General features: G+C 41.3%; 1 protein-coding gene across 1 annotated transcript; it reads left to right on the forward strand.

Moving 5' to 3' along the window:
* The first annotated feature begins 2,508 nt into the window (after positions 1–2,508).
* FABP5 (fatty acid binding protein 5) lies at positions 2,509–6,995 on the forward strand. Its single transcript, XM_032316275.1, has 4 exons — positions 2,509–2,691; positions 5,305–5,477; positions 6,090–6,191; positions 6,743–6,995. The coding sequence occupies exons 1-4, from the start codon at positions 2,613–2,615 to the stop codon at positions 6,794–6,796; spliced, it is 408 nt and encodes a 135-aa protein (XP_032172166.1). The 5' UTR covers positions 2,509–2,612; the 3' UTR covers positions 6,797–6,995.
* The last annotated feature ends 11,331 nt before the right edge of the window (positions 6,996–18,326 follow it).

The following is an 18,326-nucleotide window of genomic DNA, read 5'->3' on the forward strand; positions in this document are numbered from 1 at the left end:
TTGCATGAGTCTTACAGATGGTGGTCTTCTAGAGCTATGGAGGGGGAGAATTACTGGTAAGTTTTGATCTTCAACCATTTTCATCTATACGAATAACATGTCATTATCCTCCAGCATGAAGGGAAGACAGGATGTAACACCTACATTGCCTCTGTGTTACTGCTAAAACTAATGACGAGCACAGTCACTTAAATTTGTGAGGATAGGTTTAGAATAAAATGATTTTTCCTCATCCCTGTATTATAATATAATTAATCTCAATCAAGTAATAATTCTCCCTTTTTGTAATAAAGAGATATTCAACCAACCCATAAAGTCACACAAGATTTTAATCAGATTTGTTTTTACGAACATTTTTGGTTTTTAAATTTCGTATTGGGTTCAAATTAAGTAGCCTAGAACAGAGCTTCAGTTAGCGGGTTAAGGAAGTACTTTGTTTTTCAGAACGTGAAATCTATTCCCATTATTTTTAAGAAAGGAAGGAAATCTGAATTCAGGCCTTGAGGGACATTAGGAAAAATTTACTCCAATCTCTTTCCATATCTATATATCTTACAGATGAGAAGTACCAGAGAACCAGGGATGAAGTGTGTTGCCCACAGAAGCAAAGCCATCACATGCCCTTCTTCTTTGTTCTAGGACAGACTCTAGCACATATTTTGGCCTATATCTTTCTGTTGTTCATTGGTGTGTGTTAACCACAAAAGGATTATTTCCATTCATTACATCAAAAAGTGTGTTTAAAAGTTAACTTTTAGTTAACTATTCCTAAGTACTATTTCCTAAGTTCTTATGTATTTAGTACCATAGTGTCATTTTCCTTTTGATATTTCTGTGACATGGTTGATTACGATCACCTAAAAATTAGCATTCCAGTCCAGAGTCTTGGCTGTCATTACCATGTTCCATACGAACATGGATAAAGCATGTTGAATTAGCATATTAAGTATGTAAGTCCAAGCACACAGGAGGGGCTGCCTCTCTAGGAGGCAGGGGCAGCAGCCTGTCCTAAGTGTGTATAAGCCAGCACTTGCATCACTGAGCAAATGACATACTTAGCTGCCTTCAGAACTTGAATATTTTCTCAGCAGTAGAGCCTCAAGTGTGGGACATCTGGGCTCTTAATGGCACAACTACATGGTCCAAGTCTCTTGGTATTAAAATGGTACCACAAGAAAAAACAAAAAAACAAAAAACCTGGAGTGACCTTAAAATTAGGGCAGGAATTTGAAATTTAAAAAAAAAAAAAAGATTCAGTGCAGGGGAATAAATGTCCTGAGGTATGATGGGAAATGACCAACCCCAGACTCCAGTTTGTAGAGGATGGAACATGAACCCATGTCTGGTATGGTTCAGGAGACTGTAGACTCTAGTCTTAGCCCCTTGAGTGCAGTGAGCTAGAGGCAACCAGGTGTGGTCCTGTTTCACAAGCTCTGAAGTGAGGACTGGACAGGGATTCTGGTTCTACCACTTTGCAAACGTTCTCTGCCTCATGTCCTCTTGCAGAAAATGGGGACAACACTAGCAAAAATTTAGTGGAGCTCAGAGTTAATGGAGAGAAAGTGCACAGGAAGTACGGCACCTAGCACAATAAATGGAGCTCCTCTCCATCCAGGCAGCTGGCCTGTGTGGCAACTTTCTCACCTCGTCCCAACTCAGGAACCTAGAATCACCTGGTAAGATACTGTGATAAGTACACTTTGAAAAGTATAATACTCTACACAACAAACAGAGGATATCATTATCATTAAAGGCAAAGAGGAAAGCTCTGGAGTCTAAATATTTGGGAGTCTGAGAAGAAACTATGAACGGCTCACGTAGCTAAGAACATAAACGAATAACACATTCTTGATGGGTACATTTAATTGCAACGGCGGTCACTTAAACTGAAACTTAAGGGGTTTTAGTTCGGAAACTGCCTACACTGTACCTTCCGATAACTCAAACCAGGTATAGGCTAGCCCTGAGGCCCTAACTGGGCAGGGGTGGAGGAGGGAGTTGAGGGGAGAGGTGGGGGTGTCCTGAAGGTGGGGAGAACAGGTTTTCTCAGAAAGGGTCCACTGACCAGGAGCGGGGATGAGGGAGGCGAAGAAGTTTATCCATCAATCAGCCAAACCACCACAGATAAATCAAGTCCTGCCCCCAAGCCCTAGAAGGGCTAGTGGATTCATCGCGGGTATTTCGAGGGAAAGAGAGCGGCAGCTGGGAGGTAAAACGGTGGGGCGCTGGAGAGGTGGGGCGGGGCTCCTCACCGGCCCCTCCGGCTTCCCTGCTCGGCGGAGGCGCTGGAACGTGCAGGCGCTGGCGTCCGGGGCGGCATGGGGCGCGCCGGGCGAGTCCCCGCTTGCAGGAAGCGCGGGGGGAGCCCCTCAACCTTCCTCCGTCCCCGGGCAGGTGGAACGTTCGCGCCTCGCGACCGGGGGAGAGAGGCCCTGCGGGCGTGCGGGGGGGCGGGGCGGGGGGCCGGGCTCGACGCGTCTGTCATTGGCCTCTCGGAGCCGCCCCGGCGCGCGCCGCTTTTATAAAGCAGCCACGCGAGCCCGCAGGTCGCCCTCCAAGCTCCCAACGGCCGGCTCTGCTCAGCTCGCTCGGCCCGCCCGCCCGCGCCCACCATGGCCACCATTCAGCAGCTGGTAGGAAGATGGCGCTTAGTGGAGAGCAAAGGCTTTGACGAATACATGAAGGAAGTAGGTGAGGCTCCCGGCCAGGCGGCGCCTGTAACGTGGCGAGTGTGTGTCTGTTCCTGGGTCCCCTTCAGCGTGCCGAGCTACGCGGCGGGGCATGCCCGGCTGTCCGCCGCCAACCCCTGTACCCCCATCCATCTCCCATCCCCCCACCAGCACGTGGGCAAGCAGCGGGCAGAGCAGCGCGCGCCTGCCGCCCGCCTGCGGATTCTGAGCTGTTCCGTCTCCGGGGCCCCGCAGCTCTCTTCCACTTTCCCCTAGCCCACGCGGCCGCCACCCGCACTGCTTCCTGGCCTTTAGCGCGCTCCTCTTCCGCCCCAAGCTTCACTTCTTTCGACCTCCTCAGACAGCTCCCATAACTCTCCCTCTTTTTCTTTTCCCACTGCTCGTCTTCCTTCCTCGTGCCGCCGTCCCGCCGTCCCGCCGTCCAGCCATCCTGCCACTCCCCCTCGCCCCATCGTGGCCGCACCCACTCCCTCTTTCCCACCTTGCTCCCGCCTTGCCTCAGCTTTTGTTCCTGGATGGCGCACGGGTCCCCTCTTCTCCACAGGGCGCGGTTTCCAGCAGAAACCCTTCCGAAGGTCCGAATGGGGCGACAGCTTCGGCCCTCGTTCTGCGGCTCGGCCGCCTCTGCCCCAACCCGCAGGCGCTCTGCCCGCCCTCACCGGGTGAACCCGGGCCCTTTGGTTTGGAGCGGCTCCCGGCGGAGCGTCGGGTTATCCTTGCCTCCCGGCCGCAGAGCGGCGCTCCGAGGCGTGGCGCTGCCGGCGCCGACCGTCTGGCACTGCCAGCCCTGAGCCCTGAGCGCCGCAGTGCCAAGGGCATCGGTCGGGGCCCGCTGTGCCCAAGGAGGGCGACGCGCTGCTGCCCTGCCCTCTGTGCCTGCAGGATGGGGGGCGTAGAGGCGGGGAGTGGGTTTATTGGAAAGCAGCCGTCAGAAGCTGCGGAGCCCTCCAGAGGCTGCTTTCCAGCCGTTTGCAAGATGGGTGTGGCCCTGCAGGAGGTCGTTCCCCCCACCCCCCCTAAAAGCCTTTCAAGGCAATATGAGTCTCTGTAGGAAGATTCCAGTTCACCCTCTCAAAATAGTACCTGAGTCTCTGTTACTGTCCTTTTCTAAACCAGTGACAACCATTGTATGCTGGTTGACCCATTGGGTGGATTAGCAAACAAAAGTGGACCTTTGTCACAGGCCACTTTCCCACAGGAAGTGGGATGGAGGACTATAGGATGGATCTTCTCAGAAAAGGGGCTTCCAGCCCTAAGACAACTGCTGGAACCCTGAGGGTGCTTTAGAAGCTGCCCATCCACAAATGTTAGCATGACTGCTTTCTGGGGCAGACTTTACTACAAAGACCCTCTACAGAAACCTAGTCCCTGTGGCACTTCAGAAACCTACCTTCATTGGCCTTTATCCAAGACAATGACAGGTGAAGGCTGGTTCTGTGGTGAATCTTGAGCGTATTTACGATTCTCCGAGTAAAAGTAGAACTCAATCTTTTTTTTTTTTTTTTTTGCTCTATAAGTCCAGATCAAGGTAACTCTGGAAGAAGCCAGTTTTGCACTCATAGGCAATAATTGTCAGTGTGTGTTCACTTGTGTGAGGACCAAATAAAGAACACTGTTTCTCTGCCCTTTGAAAATGAATGTGCTCATTGGGTGGTTTGTTTCCAGGGTTCTAGAATCATGAAAGTTGTGGGGCTCAATTCATTAGAGAGCAATCAAGGTGTGGGAAGAGCAGAGCCCTATATTTGTCCAAAGTGAGAATTAATAATGACTCATCTAACAACATGAGGCACTAGTCCCCGCACTAGCAAAAGAGAAGGCACCCAGGGGACATTGCAAGCCTAGCTGAGTTTTTATTATCAAGCTAGTTACTCAGCTTAGGTTTAGTCTCCTCTGTGAAACCAGGATTTGGCCTAGATCTAAGTTTCCTTATAAATGTTAACATTGGGGACACATAGATTATAAATTAAATGAGATTTCAATATAGTAAATGAGTTACACAGCTCTGAAATGCTTACTGTTTTTGAAGATAAAATTTCCGCAATTTATCTGTATCACGATTGTGCAGTTAACTCTTAAAATACCATGCTCTCTGAACAGAATTGATTTGGATCTTGTGTAGCTATTAATCAGATATTTATCAAGAGCTTTGCATGTGTCAGACTGTGTGCTAAAGTCATATAATACAGTGTTGGGCAGAATTGAGTAAATCCATTTTGGAAGTCCAGATTTCTTCCCTAACTTTCTGAAGGCCAGCATACCATGGTGGCCAAGAGCTTAAGATTTGGAGCCAAACTGCCTGCTCTGTTGGTTCCAGCTCCTTCATTTCCTAGCTGAATGAGCTTGGGTAAGTTACTTCAGTGCCTCATTTTCTCATCTTTTAAAATGGAGACAGTACTCTCCACCTCTCACACAGTTGTTGCAAGACTTCCATTAATTCATGTATGTTAAGTGCTGGCACATTGTGGTAAACGCTGGATATGTGTTTACACTTGTTATTGAGAAGTGAATAAGTGGAAATATGTACCACACAGTAACTGCAATTAAATTACTGCATTTATTATGTAAACCAAAGCCTTGGTCTTCCTGTTATTTAACATGATAAAACATTCTACAGGAGTGGGAATGGCTCTGCGAAAAGTGGGTGCAATGGCCAAACCAGATTGTATCATCTCTTCTGATGGCAAAAACCTCACCATAAAAACTGAGAGCACTTTGAAAACAACCCAGTTTTCATGTAACCTGGGAGAGAAGTTTGAAGAAACTACAGCTGATGGCAGAAAAACTCAGGTCAGTCATCATTCAACAAAATAACAGAGACTTGTCGAATGATAGATTGTATTAATAATAGTCTTACTGGTTAGAGACAAAACTTAATGAAAAAGTTAAAGTATTTTATGAATTGAGTTTGACCAATTAGTGAAAGTACCAGCTTCATATCTTAGTCAATTTTGGAAAAATAGTTTAAGGAATATGAGAGAGAGCAAGTGTCTCTTACAGGGAATATGAGAGAGAATAAGTGTCTCTTACAGGGATCTAGAATTGAAAAGCATAAACTGTATTATTAATAATATTGGTATGGCTTAATGAAGTGGGTTCAGAAAGAAAAAGATGAAAAAATGTCGATTAAGAAAGTTTTGAGCGGGGCGCCTGGGTGGCTCAGTGGGTTAAAGCCTCTGCCTTCGGCTCAGGTCGTGATCTCAGGGTCCTGGGATCGAGCCCCGCATCGGGCTCTCTGCTCAGTGGGGAGCCTGCTTCCTCCTCTCTCTCTCTGCCTACTTGTGATCTCTGTCTGCCAAATAAATAAATAAATAAATAAAATCTTAAAAAAAAAAAAAAAAGAAAGTTATGAGCATCTCTCCGATAACATACTTTGGAAGATTAAAAAGTGTATTTTTGCAGACGGTCTGCAACTTCACAGACGGCGCATTGGTTCAACATCAGGAATGGGATGGGAAGGAAAGCACAATCACAAGAAAATTGGAAAATGGGAAATTAGTGGTGGTAAGTGCCAACATTCTTGTGTCTTATTAGGCTTCTTGTTTGCATTCAAAGTTCCTACAACTGTTAATACTGATGATGAACATGAAAACTAGGTTTGGGTAGGAAAAAAATAACAAGGTAAAGACTAATTACCTAAGAGAGCCCTTTGTGGGAGTAGAAGACACAAGATGACAGCAGAGGATGTACCTGGAGCTAGGTTTAGTCTATGCTTACTGTGGCGTTACAGTAAAATCTTGGGAAAGCCATCAAAGCCATCAAACTCCCCTCCTGGCATACATCTTTCCACTTCTTTAAAATAAGGAACAACATTTGCCAAGATCATATGAATACTTTAGACTTTGCAAATCAATACTTTAGTTTGTAGTAAAGCATACACATGTCATAAGCAAAATAACAGGTTCTAGTTTTTCAAACTCAGGAATTCTAAAATTCAGTTTCTCCATCTATGAAGTAAATTACAAAGTTTTGTAGAATGTCGATCCTTGTATTTAACTACCATTGCTCTGTGACGCAAGACTGACCTAATTCTTTAATATCTATCTTTCTTCTAGGAATGCGTCATGAACAATGTCACCTGTACTCGGGTCTATGAAAAAGTAGAGTAAAAATTCCATCATCATTTTGGATAGGAATTAGCTGTGAGGATGAACAAGCTCAGTTCAATGAGCAAATCTCCATACTGCTTTTTTTTTTTTTCCATTACTGTGTTCAGTTATCTTTATCACAAACATTTTACATGCAACTATTTCGAAGTGTTGATTTAATTAGGATCATCCCTTTGGTTAGTAAATAAATGTGTTTGTGCTATGCCAGTGTCGTATGCTTTTTTTTTTTAACGTCATATGAAATTAGTGGTGAATTTAAGTATGAATTCATTAAATTCTCAGGTAGTCTTGAGAGTACTATATTGAGATCATTTTTTTTTTAAGATTTATTTATTTATTTATTTGAGAAAGAGAGAGAATGAGAGAGAGTGAAAATGAGAGGAGGAAGGTCAGAGGGAGAAGCAAACCTCCTGCTGTTCAGGGAGCCTGATGTGGGATTACGATCCCAGGACTCCTGGTTCATGACCTGAGCTGAAGGCAGTCGCTCAACCAACTGAGCCACCCAGGTGCCAGAGATCATATTTTAGTAACTTATGTGTAGAGCTACTTCTATGGAAAATACAGTACCAATTATTTCAATTTCCCCTATACTATTTGAACTCTGTATCAACTGAAGAATCTTAAATTTCTGGCAAAAGACTATTCTCATTAAAAAAGAGCTACATAAACATTATAATGTAAATAATTAGAATAAAAGTTAAATGACCATCATTGACCAATGATCATACTTTAATAGTGCACTTATAACTATTATTCATGAATTCTACAACCCCAAATTCCTTTAATTAGCTTTCTGAGGACATACCATGTACCAGGCAGTGTTCTAGAGGTTGAGGCATATCTGGACACAAGGTCAAATCATTGCCCTTGCCATGAGAAGAAACACCAGCTTTAGAAGAACACAGTGGATTCCTTAACAAAAGCCAAGAAATAATACAGTTCTCAAATACTTCCTATGTGCATATATGAAGAGTAACTAGGATTCTAATGAACACCTGTTCTGCTTCTCAAACCCAAATACAAACATTTGCAGTTCACATTTGGAGAAATAGCTTGTAGACACTGAGCTCAAGACTTGTGTGCAAGATCACCAGAGCAGTGCTTAGGGGATCTCGAACATTATCCCTATTCAGCAAGTAAGAAAACAGGTTTTGAGTAGTTAACCTGTTGAAGGTCACAGAAATGAGAAGAGCTGGATTGGGAACCTACATCTCCCAGAGTCCACTCAATGACTGTTTGTCATTCTATAACACTGCCTCTCATCAACTTGTATTAAGATCCTAAGTCTAGGGCGCCTGGGTGGCTCAGTAGGTTAAGCCACTGCCTTCGGCTCAGGTCATAATCTCAGGGTCCTGGGATCGAGTCCTGCATCGGGCTCTCTGCTCAGCAGGGAGCCTGCTTCCTCCTCTCTCTCTCTCTGCCTGCCTCTCTGCCTACTTATGATCTCTCTCTGTCATATAAATAAATAAAATCTTAAAAAAAATCCTAAGTCTATAATGTTCCTCAGAGTAATAATTGAGATTTTTGTGAAACCACTCTGAAATGTTAGCTGGTAAGACTCTTAAGGATTACTGAAAGCTTGGGGTGCCTGAGTGGCTCAGTGGGTTAAAGCCTCTGCCTTCGGCTCAGGTCATGATCCCAGGGTCCTGGGATTGAGCCCTGCATCAGGCTCTCTGCTCAGCAGGGAGCCTGCTTCCTCCTCTCTCTGCCTGCCTTTCTGCCTACTTGTGATCTCTGTCTGGCAAATAAATAAATAAGATCTTTAAAAAAAAAAAAAAAGTATTACTGAAAGCTAGCAGTCAGGGAAAGAGCTCAGCTCACTGACACCCTAGGCCTATGTTGTCCAGTATGTAGCCATGAGCCCCAGGTGGCTACTGAACCACTTGAAATGTGGCTCATTGACTTAGATGTGTTGAAAGCAAAATACACACAGGATTTCAAAAACAGGTAAAATGTCTCTTTTTAAAAATATTGATTACATGTTGGGATGCCTGGTGGCTCAGTCGGTTAGGTGAATGCCTTTGGCTCAGGCCATGGTACTAGGGTCCTGGGATTGAGTACCACATCGGGCTTCTTGCTCAGCAGCGAGCCTGCTTCTCTCTCTGCCTCTGCCTGCCACTCTGCCTACTTGTTCTCTCTCTCTCTCTGACAAAAAATAAATAAAATCTTTTTTTAAAAAAAGTGGAAAAAATAATGATTATATGTTGAAATAACATTTCTGGATATAGTTGGTTACTTAAATATTATATATTTAAAATGATTTTCCTGTTTCTTTTTTTTTATGTGGCTAGGGAAAATTTTTAAATAACATGTGCCACCATTTTTGTGTCCATGTCTTTTATTGGACGGTGCTGCTCTAAACTTCCTTTTCTATTTGGATTTCCATCTTATTTTAGTCTTCATGCTAGAGTTCCTCTTTCATCCTCTTTTTTCACTTTGATCCTCTTTTTTCACACTGAAAACAACGTTCCTTGGACCAAATACTGGGCCAAGTATTTCAAGAGTTTTGTAATCTTCAGAACTACCCTGGATTATATGCATTAACTATTGTTTTCTGCCTTGTTTAGATGACGAAACTAAGGCTCAGAGTCTAGGTAATGGGGTTGCAAGCCATACAGTGACTGTAAGTCAGAGAAGAGATTGGAACACAAGTTCATCTGATGTTCAGGCCTGTGCTATTAATAACGGTCATTCGGGATTTCTGCCACTTTGTTCTAATGCCTGTACTGCCTCGGTTTATGGACTGCAAGTGTTGCTTAAGGAATAGTAGGCTCGTGTTTCTCATATGGGAACCGTTGACATTTTGGGTAAGAGAATTTTTCACTGTGCTGGAGCATGGCAAGCATCATAAGACTTTTTGCATCCTAAGATCATGGCCACACAATGCACATGGTTCCCATCAGTCTACCCCCAATACCTCCTATATTTCCACATATCCTATAAGGATATGGTATCATACCCATTTGAGAACCTTGGGTAGAGCAAATGTATCTCAACTCTGTTACCGGATGTCAGTTAAGGCCTTCTTTCTGCTAAGCGATCTTTTAATGTCAATTGACCTCTAGCAAAAGATATAAGGAAGTCCCTTCATTGAATATTTTTGTTTTCTCTGGTGGTATGCTGGAATGTATTCTGTTTAGTTCTACAACACACAGGATCTCTTGAGAGATTCACTTTGACCCCAGATCTATCAGATCTCCTATTTTCTTTTCTATGTGTCAACACTATGTTGCCAGTAACCTACTGGACATTTCCCTATGGATGCCATGTTTAATTTCAAACTAGTTAAATCTTCCTAAAATATAATGTGCTAATGTAAGTGCTTGGGCTTTGGAAGCTGATGGACCTGTAATCCAGTTCTGGCTCTCTACCCTTTAAGAACTCTGTAACTTGGGACAAGTTACCTGACTTCTGATCCCCAGCTACCTCCTTTGTAAAAAGATACTACATTGCCTGATTCATAGAATTGTTTTAAATATTAAATGAGATAATGCATGTAAGGCACTTAGCCCAGGGCAGAGCACATAGTAAAGGCCCAAATGTCTCTCCAGTACTGCTCAATAGAACTTTCTGCCATGAAACAGACTAGAACAGCCACACAATCCAATACAGTGGCCACTGTTTGTGGGTATTGAGCACTGGGAATGCAGCAAGTGTTGTTGAGTAATTAAATTTATTGTTAAAATTTAATCAATTAAAATGTAAATTTAAACTACCCATGATGCTAAACTCCTGTTTTCCAAAATCAAGTTTCTTACTTTTGATCCCAAACCTACTCCTCTTAACAGTATTCTCCATTTTAGTACCTGGGAATGGTGTTTTCCAATTCCAACCTAAAAGACTGAGAATGATCTTTAATTCCTCTCTTTGATACCATATATAATCCTTTAGCAAATTATTTCAGCTTTACCTTCAGAATATATTTAGAACTCAGTTACTTTTCACTTCTTCGGTAAATACCACCCTGATTCAAATACCACCATCTCTCCTCTGCTCTCCTGTAGGCATTTTTATTCTCCTAGACTATCATTTTAAAAAACAGTTTTAAAATATATACTACTCTGTTAAGAAGCTAAAGTCTTTACAGTGATCCTATCCAGTCTTGTCTGTGTCTCCAAACTTCCCAACATTCCCTCCTGATTTCTTTTTCTACCACTCTCCTCTCCCAACCTTTCCCTTTAACCACTGACTCTTGTTGACACAAGATTGCAGCCTCAGGATGTTTGCACTTGTTGCCTCTGCCTATAACCATATTTCGTGAGGAATCTGCAGCCCAGGCCTCTCAGCTTTCTCACTTCCTTCAGGTTTCTTCTCAAATGTCATCCTAGCAATGAGTCATTCCCAGATCACACTGTATGTAAGAGCTGTCACCCCTCCCCCGGACTCTCTATTCCTTCACACTGTCTTTGCCCTTACCACCAGTGCTGACTAACAATATACTTACTTAAAAAAATGGGGGGGAATTATTATCTGTCTCTCCCACTGGAAAGTAAGCTCCATGAAGAAGGGACTTTGTTTTTACAATGTTCTCTTTAGTACTCAATTAGGAAGCAACTTGGCACACAGAAGGTACTCAATAAATATTTGTTGAATGATTAAACTATTTCTTCAAAAAGACTTTATTTATTTATTTGTCAGAGAGAGAGAGACAGAGACAGAGCACAAGCTGGGGGCGTGGCAGCCAGAGGGAGAAGCAGGCTCCCTGCTGAGCAAGGAGCCTGAGGCTTAGGACCCTGGGATCATGACCTGAGCTGAAGGCAGACGCTTACCTCATTAAACTACCCAGGCGTCCCAAATTCTTTAATTAATGACTTCTTTGTACCTGGTTACATATTTTAATATTACTTAAGACCCTTTATGATTTTGCTTTAATTTATTTTTGAAAACTGTATTTCTTACCCTTCATTCACATCATTCAAATTTCATCAGGTCTTTTACTTACCCTAGAAGTAATGTGCTTGAAGACTATAGAATATGAGTGAAGTAGAGAAAAAGGAATTCATGCCCTCATTTTCCTGAACTGGTGTGTTATGACATTCTGCTCTACCAGGAAATAGGCTGCCCAATTTTGGTCAACATTGAAGATTTATTTTACTACAGCTGAGTACTGCCAGTAGTAGGCAATGTCTGTCAGAGAGCTTCACCTGAGTTGTTTGTGGAACACAGTACAAATTAGATACAATTTACTACAAATAAAGTGGTTTCACATAAATCAAACCCTCATCAAAGAAAAGTATACAGGCAAGAGATAACTTTGCTTTTGGATTATGTCCTTGAGTGCTAGAAGGCCTACAAGTTCATACGTTTCCTTCAAACAGAATTTGAGTGCCTAAGGATGAATGGTTATGTGAATCACGACCGTGTGATCTTTGTAGGCAATGTGAGGCTTTGTTATATGCAAGCCTAATTATGTTGCATTTATTAACTTATTCTGTGGGTTCTTGAGTCTTAATCTCAGCTGTTTTCTCAAAATCTGGTGTTTGTGCTATAATCAAAAAAAGGTTGGGAACCATGTGTTTAGTGTCTAGATTTTAATGCTGCCTATGCAACTTACGTTACCACTCAATTCCTGCTGCTTATTGATCAATGATTATTAGTGTTTGTTGTATTTTATTTTATTTTATTATTTAAAGATTTTATTTATTTATTTGACAGACAGAGATCACAAGTATGCAGAAAGGCAGGCAGAGAGAGAGGAGGAAGCAGGCTCCCCACTGAGCAGAGACCCTGATGAGGGCCTCAATCCCAGGACCCTGAGATCATGACTTGAGCCGAAGGCAGAGGCCTTAACCCACTGAGCCACCCAGGCGCCCCTGTTTGTTATATTTTAAATTCACTTTCAAGTTTATGGGAATGACGGTGCTTTTCTCTGGGTTTCATGTACTCACTATTCTCCTTTCTTAGTGTTACCCTCTTAGAATTCACTGCCGTTTGGTGGGTCACGTGCCCTGTGGGTTTGTAGGAAGAAATGATGAAATGGATAGACAGGTTTAAAAAGCTGGGTGGCACATGTTTTGAAATATTGTGAAAGACAGGGTGGTATGACTCCTCACTAGTCCCACAGCCACTGGAAAGTAACTTGAGTCTTATGACAACTGGTCTGTCAGGACCAGTCACCAGATCATATGTGAATATTTACTTGGGATCAAGCCCATCTCCTCCTCCCATACCTCCTTCTTCCAGTCTGTATACTTTGAAAATGTCTGCGAAAAGAATAATAATATTTTGAAGAGAGTCTTTACTATGGTGTTGGTGTCACATGACATGGTGAAGAAGATAGACAGGGTCAGAGTCCTTCTTCATGGAACTGACATTCTAGTGTAAGAAGACATAACACAGACAATTATAACAAATGACAGAGAGTGATAAATGCAGCAAGAAAAATATGAAAACAGTAAGCACTGAGTAGGGTTGAAGCTACTTTATTTGGGGTGGTCAGGGAAGGTAATGTTTGAACTGAGACATGAATAAGGAGCAGAAAGTAAGCAAGTAAGTCTCTGGGTACATAGCATTCTAGGCAGAGATATTAGCATTTACAATAGCCCTGAGTGGGGACTAACCAAGTGGGAGAGTGACAAAAGTTTATTGAAAGAGAAGCAGTGATGGATAAAATGTAATCTAATATTTAGGTGGGAGACTGAACATGTGGGATCTGGTAGCTGCTGGTGAGGGATCTACATTATCTGAGGGTCACAAGAAACCACTGAGGGTCTTGAATAGAAAACGACAGAAGACCTAAAAACAAAAACCAAAAAAAAAAAAAAAAAACCAACCTAGTTTCACTTTCAGTAATGGAAAACCTGATATTTAGCAATAACTCTCCCATGAGAAACAACTGAAAATACTGGGCAAGATATTTTTTAAAATTTCTATACAGTGACAAAGAAATAATAAAACAGTGAGGAATTACTTGGCATAGATCTGGGAATCAAGACACACAAGTTCAACTCACAAGGCTAGTTTTTCCATGGATCATTTATTTGTGGATCCAGCACTGGCTGAGAGGCTGAACTGTAGTTTTGGCAATAAAGGAAATAGTCTTTGTCTGATGGTAGATGAGCTACCTTCATCTTCTACTGAATTAGAAAAAGAGTTCCTAATACTTGAAGATTTAGATCTGAGGATGTTCATCAGAGTGCTGTTTACTCTAGCAGAGGACTAAAAAGCACAGAACTTTCTAGAAATGGGTGATTGCTTAAATAATAATGGTATGAGCATATGAAAAGTAATAAGAGGCATTAAAAAAAGACTACGAAGACCTTGGAAAAAAGTCTCATAATACACTGTAAAGTGAAAAAAAATTCTGACTATATTATGTACATATCACATTTGTATAATAATACATGCATATATGTAGAAAAGTATAGAAAAATTACAACAGTGGTAATCTCTTGGGATTGGGTGATGTTTACTTTCTTATTTACTTGCTTACTGTTATAAGAAAAATGTGAAAGCATTTTAATAAAATAGCTTTATTCATATTTTTAATGTTAAATAGTTTACTAGAAAATATTACAGAGAATACTACAGAAGAGTATAAAGAAGAAAATAAAGAGCCCTGGAAGTCTCACTTCCATAGACTATCAATGTTCATATCTGCTTATGAATATTCAAATAATTCTTTATACATTTATGTGCATATCGACCCCAGACATTTTATATATGGGATCATACAAACCAATATTCTATTGGCAATACTTGTTTTTTAACTCAAATATTTATTTAAGTGATTATAATTGACATACATTAGTTTTAGTTGTACAGTGTAATGATTTGATATTTGTATGCATCAGGAAGTGATCACCACAATAAGCCTAGTTACCATCTGTCCTCATACAAGGTCACAATGATGAGAACTTTCAAGATCTCTTAACAACTTTTAAATATATAATACAATGTTATTGACTGTAGTCATCATGCTGTACATTACATCCTCATGACTTACTTGTTTTATAACTGGAAGTTAGTACTTCTTGATCCCCTTCACCCATTTCACCTACTCCCCAACATCTCTCCCCACTAGCAACCACCATTCTATTCTCCGTATCTTTGAGTTTTGTTTTTTCATTTGTTGTCATTTTTTAAAAAATTCCATATATAAGTGAAATCATACAATATTTGTCTTTCCTGTTTTATTTGTTTCATTTAGCATAATGCCCTCCAGGTCCATCCATGTTGTTACAAAAGTCAAGATTTTATTCTTTTTATGGCTGAATAGTATTCTACTTTATAGGTATATCACATCTTTTATATCCATTCATCCATTGATAAACATGTAGGTTGTTTCCCTGTCTTGGCCATTGTAAATAATGCTTCAGTGACCATGGAGATGCATAAGTCTTTTCGAATTAATGTTCTTGTTTTCTTCAGAGAACTACCCGGAAATGGAATTGCTGGATCATATGACAGTTCTATTTTTCATTTTTGAGGAATAATCTCCATAGTGGTTTCACCATAGTTTCCATAGTGGTTACTCCAATTTACATTTTTATCAACAGGGTACAAGGGTTCCCTATAATTACAATCCATGCCAGCATTTGTTATTTTTTATATTTTTGGTAATAGTCATTCTGACAGATATGAAATTATATGTCATTGCGGTTTTGATTTGCATCCCCCTAATAATGAGTAATGTTGAGCATCTTTTCATGTGCCTATTTAGCCATGTGAATGTCTTCCTTGGAAAAAATCTGTATTCAGGTCCTTTGTCTATCTTAAATTGGATTATGTATTTTTTAGTTATTGAGTTGAATGAATTCTTTATATACTTTGGATATTAACCACTTCTCAGATACATGACTTGCAAATATGTTCTCCCATTCAGTAGGTAGCATTTTCATGTTGTTAAGTGTTTCCTTTACCATGCAGAAGCTTTTTAGTTTGATGTAGTTCCACCTTTATATTTTTGCTTTTGTCACCATTGCCTCTGGAGTAGAGCTGAAAAAATATAAGCAAGAGCAATGTTAAGGAAGTTACCCTCAGTGATTTCTTTTAGGAGTCTTATGGTTTCTGTTCTTACAGGTAAGTCTAATCCATTTTGAGTTGATTTTTGTGTCTGGTAGGAGATGATGGTACAGTTTCATTCTTTTGCATGTGGCTCTTCAGTTTTCCCACCACCATTCATTGCAAAGACTGTGCTTTCTCCACTGTATATTCTTGCCTCTTTTGTTGTAAATCAATTGATTATATATGCAGTAGTTCATTTGTGGACTCTATTCTGTTCTGTTGATCTATGAGTGTTTTTTTTATGCAAGTACCATACTCTTTGGATTCCTATAGTTTCATCATATAGTTTGAAATCTGGGAGTGTGATGTCTCCAGCTTTGTTCTTCTTTCTCAGGATCCTGAGCGACTACTCAGGATCTTCTGTGGTTCCATACAAATTTTAGAGCTGTTTGTTCTATTTCTGTGAAAAATACCTTTGTAATCTTGATAGGGTTTGTATTAAACCTACCAATTGCATTGGGTAAGATGGGCATCTTAATGATACTAAGTCTTCCAGTCCACGAGTACAAAATATCTTTGCAATTTCTTTCATCAATGTCTTACACTTTTCAGAGTACAGGTCTTTCACCTCCTTGCTTAAATTTATTCCTAGATATCTTATGCTGTTTGATACAATTGTAAGTGGGGTTGTTTTCTTAAATTCTCTTTCTGAGAGTTCACTGTTAGTATATAAAAATGCGGAAGTGGCGTAGAGGTTGGAGTGCCCACCTGCGGACCCTAAGCGAGAATTCAAAAATGGCGCCGGCCACGCCTGCACCCGCAAGGCAGAGGGAGAATGCAAAGATGGGGCCTGCCCTTGCCGGTGCTGCACGGGAGAGAAAATGCAAAAACAGTGCTTGCCTGTGCCTCCAGTCCGAGAGAGTCCCAACAAGCTTCTGCAACCCCCAGATTACTAAGGTTAGTAAGTGAATTTCCCTTACATATATATGATCTAGGTGCTTTTCAATCTGCTGCTTTTGCGCTGCTTCCCGAGCAACTGAGTCTGCTTGTGAGTGGACTCTCAGAGTGGACGCTCTGTTCCCTACCATCCTATGTTTCTCCTGGAATGCAAGCCACACTGGTTTTCAAAACCAGAGATTTTGAGGACTCATCTGTCTGGTGCAAGGCTGAAGAGTTGGGGTGCCAGATGTGGGCATGTACCCTCAGGGTGAAGCTCAGCATTTGTGACGTTCCTCCTGGCTTCTCCCGACTGGATTGCTGCGCTGGAGGTGGGGTTTTAGAGAAACATGTCTTTGCTTCCCCTGTTAGTATTGATGTGGCCTTTTTAATCTTTTGCTGTAAGAGAATCTGTTCAGCTGTTTTTCAAGGTTGGTTGTTTTGTTTCAGAGAGAATTGCTGCATATGTGGCTCTATTTGTTGTGCCCTGGGTGGAGGGCAGTTTAAAGTCATTCCTGGACCGCTGTCTTTTACCACCGTATCCCACGTTTTTTTCACTTCATAGTATTTAACTTTACTTCAACTCTTATTTATTTTATTAATTGCTTATTGATAACTGTTAAAGCTTTTGAAAAATTTTCAGTTATTAACTGGTTCAATAAGTATTTTTATACATTAATGTAATAAAATCTTTAAAAAATATTTAAAAAGTATTTACCCTTCAGCTAGGTCCCCAGAGCACTTACTCAGCTTTCTTCATAACATAGGCCAAGTATTGCCAGGTTGCAACACAGCTGACCTCAAAAAGTTGTAGAATGTATCTGATTAAGGAGACTTCTACCTGGCAAAATAGTTTTCCTCCTGGAGGCACTTAAACTACTTTAACAAGGAACACGTTTCCCTTATACAATTTAATAACTGAAGGTAGAAAAATCTTTAGTCCAAAGTCAACCCTCGTGGACAAGTGTTTTATTTATGATGGGACAAAAATTTTATTCTTTCTCATCTGATGGGCTTTATGCAAGGCTGTGGTATTTACTTGAGCACAACTCCAACGACCTGTCTTCTCATTCATGTCTGAGTGGATGGCCGCGCTGGGTCATGTGAAATCTGTGTGGTTATGCCACTGATGTCCTGGTGTTTGGTGTAGTTTGTTTCTTGCTTGGCCTCTTCGTTGGTTTATTACTTTCCTAAGAGACATACTAGGGAGAAAATCCCAGTGATATGTTTCAGAATTTCAAAATAGTAGCAATGATGATAGTGTTCACACAGAAGTTTGGAGAAGTTACATGTAAGAGAACAAAGACTTCTTCCCTGATTTAGGCAGAATTGGTTTGACAAAAGTTTTCTGTAAATCACAAGACCAAATATAGAAACTAAGCTTGCTGACTCAGTCTATTGCACTGACCACTAAATTCAGCTTCCTTCCTTAGCCATGCAGGGCAGAAACAAGGGAAAGAACTATGCCACCCTATCTGGAACAGGCAGACTCTGGAAAACTGCCAATTCTGGAGGTTGACCTGTATAATGCATCACATTCTACAAAATGCTTACCACACCCAGAAACCTTGGAGAAACCATCATAACATAGATGAGATAATCTCAAAACTTTGATTTCATGTTGAAATGACTAACATGTCTGTGGAAG

This window comes from Mustela erminea, chromosome 16 (genome assembly GCF_009829155.1).
Source record: "Mustela erminea isolate mMusErm1 chromosome 16, mMusErm1.Pri, whole genome shotgun sequence".
Classification (NCBI taxonomy): Eukaryota; Metazoa; Chordata; class Mammalia; order Carnivora; family Mustelidae; genus Mustela; species Mustela erminea.

Excerpts from the sequence above, each read along its gene's own strand:
- FABP5 (XM_032316275.1), top strand. The coding sequence starts at position 2,613 with ATGGCCACCATTCAGCAGCTGGTAGGAAGATGGCGCTTAGTGGAGAGC. Across the intron at positions 2,692-5,304 it reads CGAATACATGAAGGAAGTAG|GAGTGGGAATGGCTCTGCGA; the intron begins GTGAGGCTCCCG and ends AACATTCTACAG. Across the intron at positions 5,478-6,089 it reads CTGATGGCAGAAAAACTCAG|ACGGTCTGCAACTTCACAGA; the intron begins GTCAGTCATCAT and ends GTATTTTTGCAG.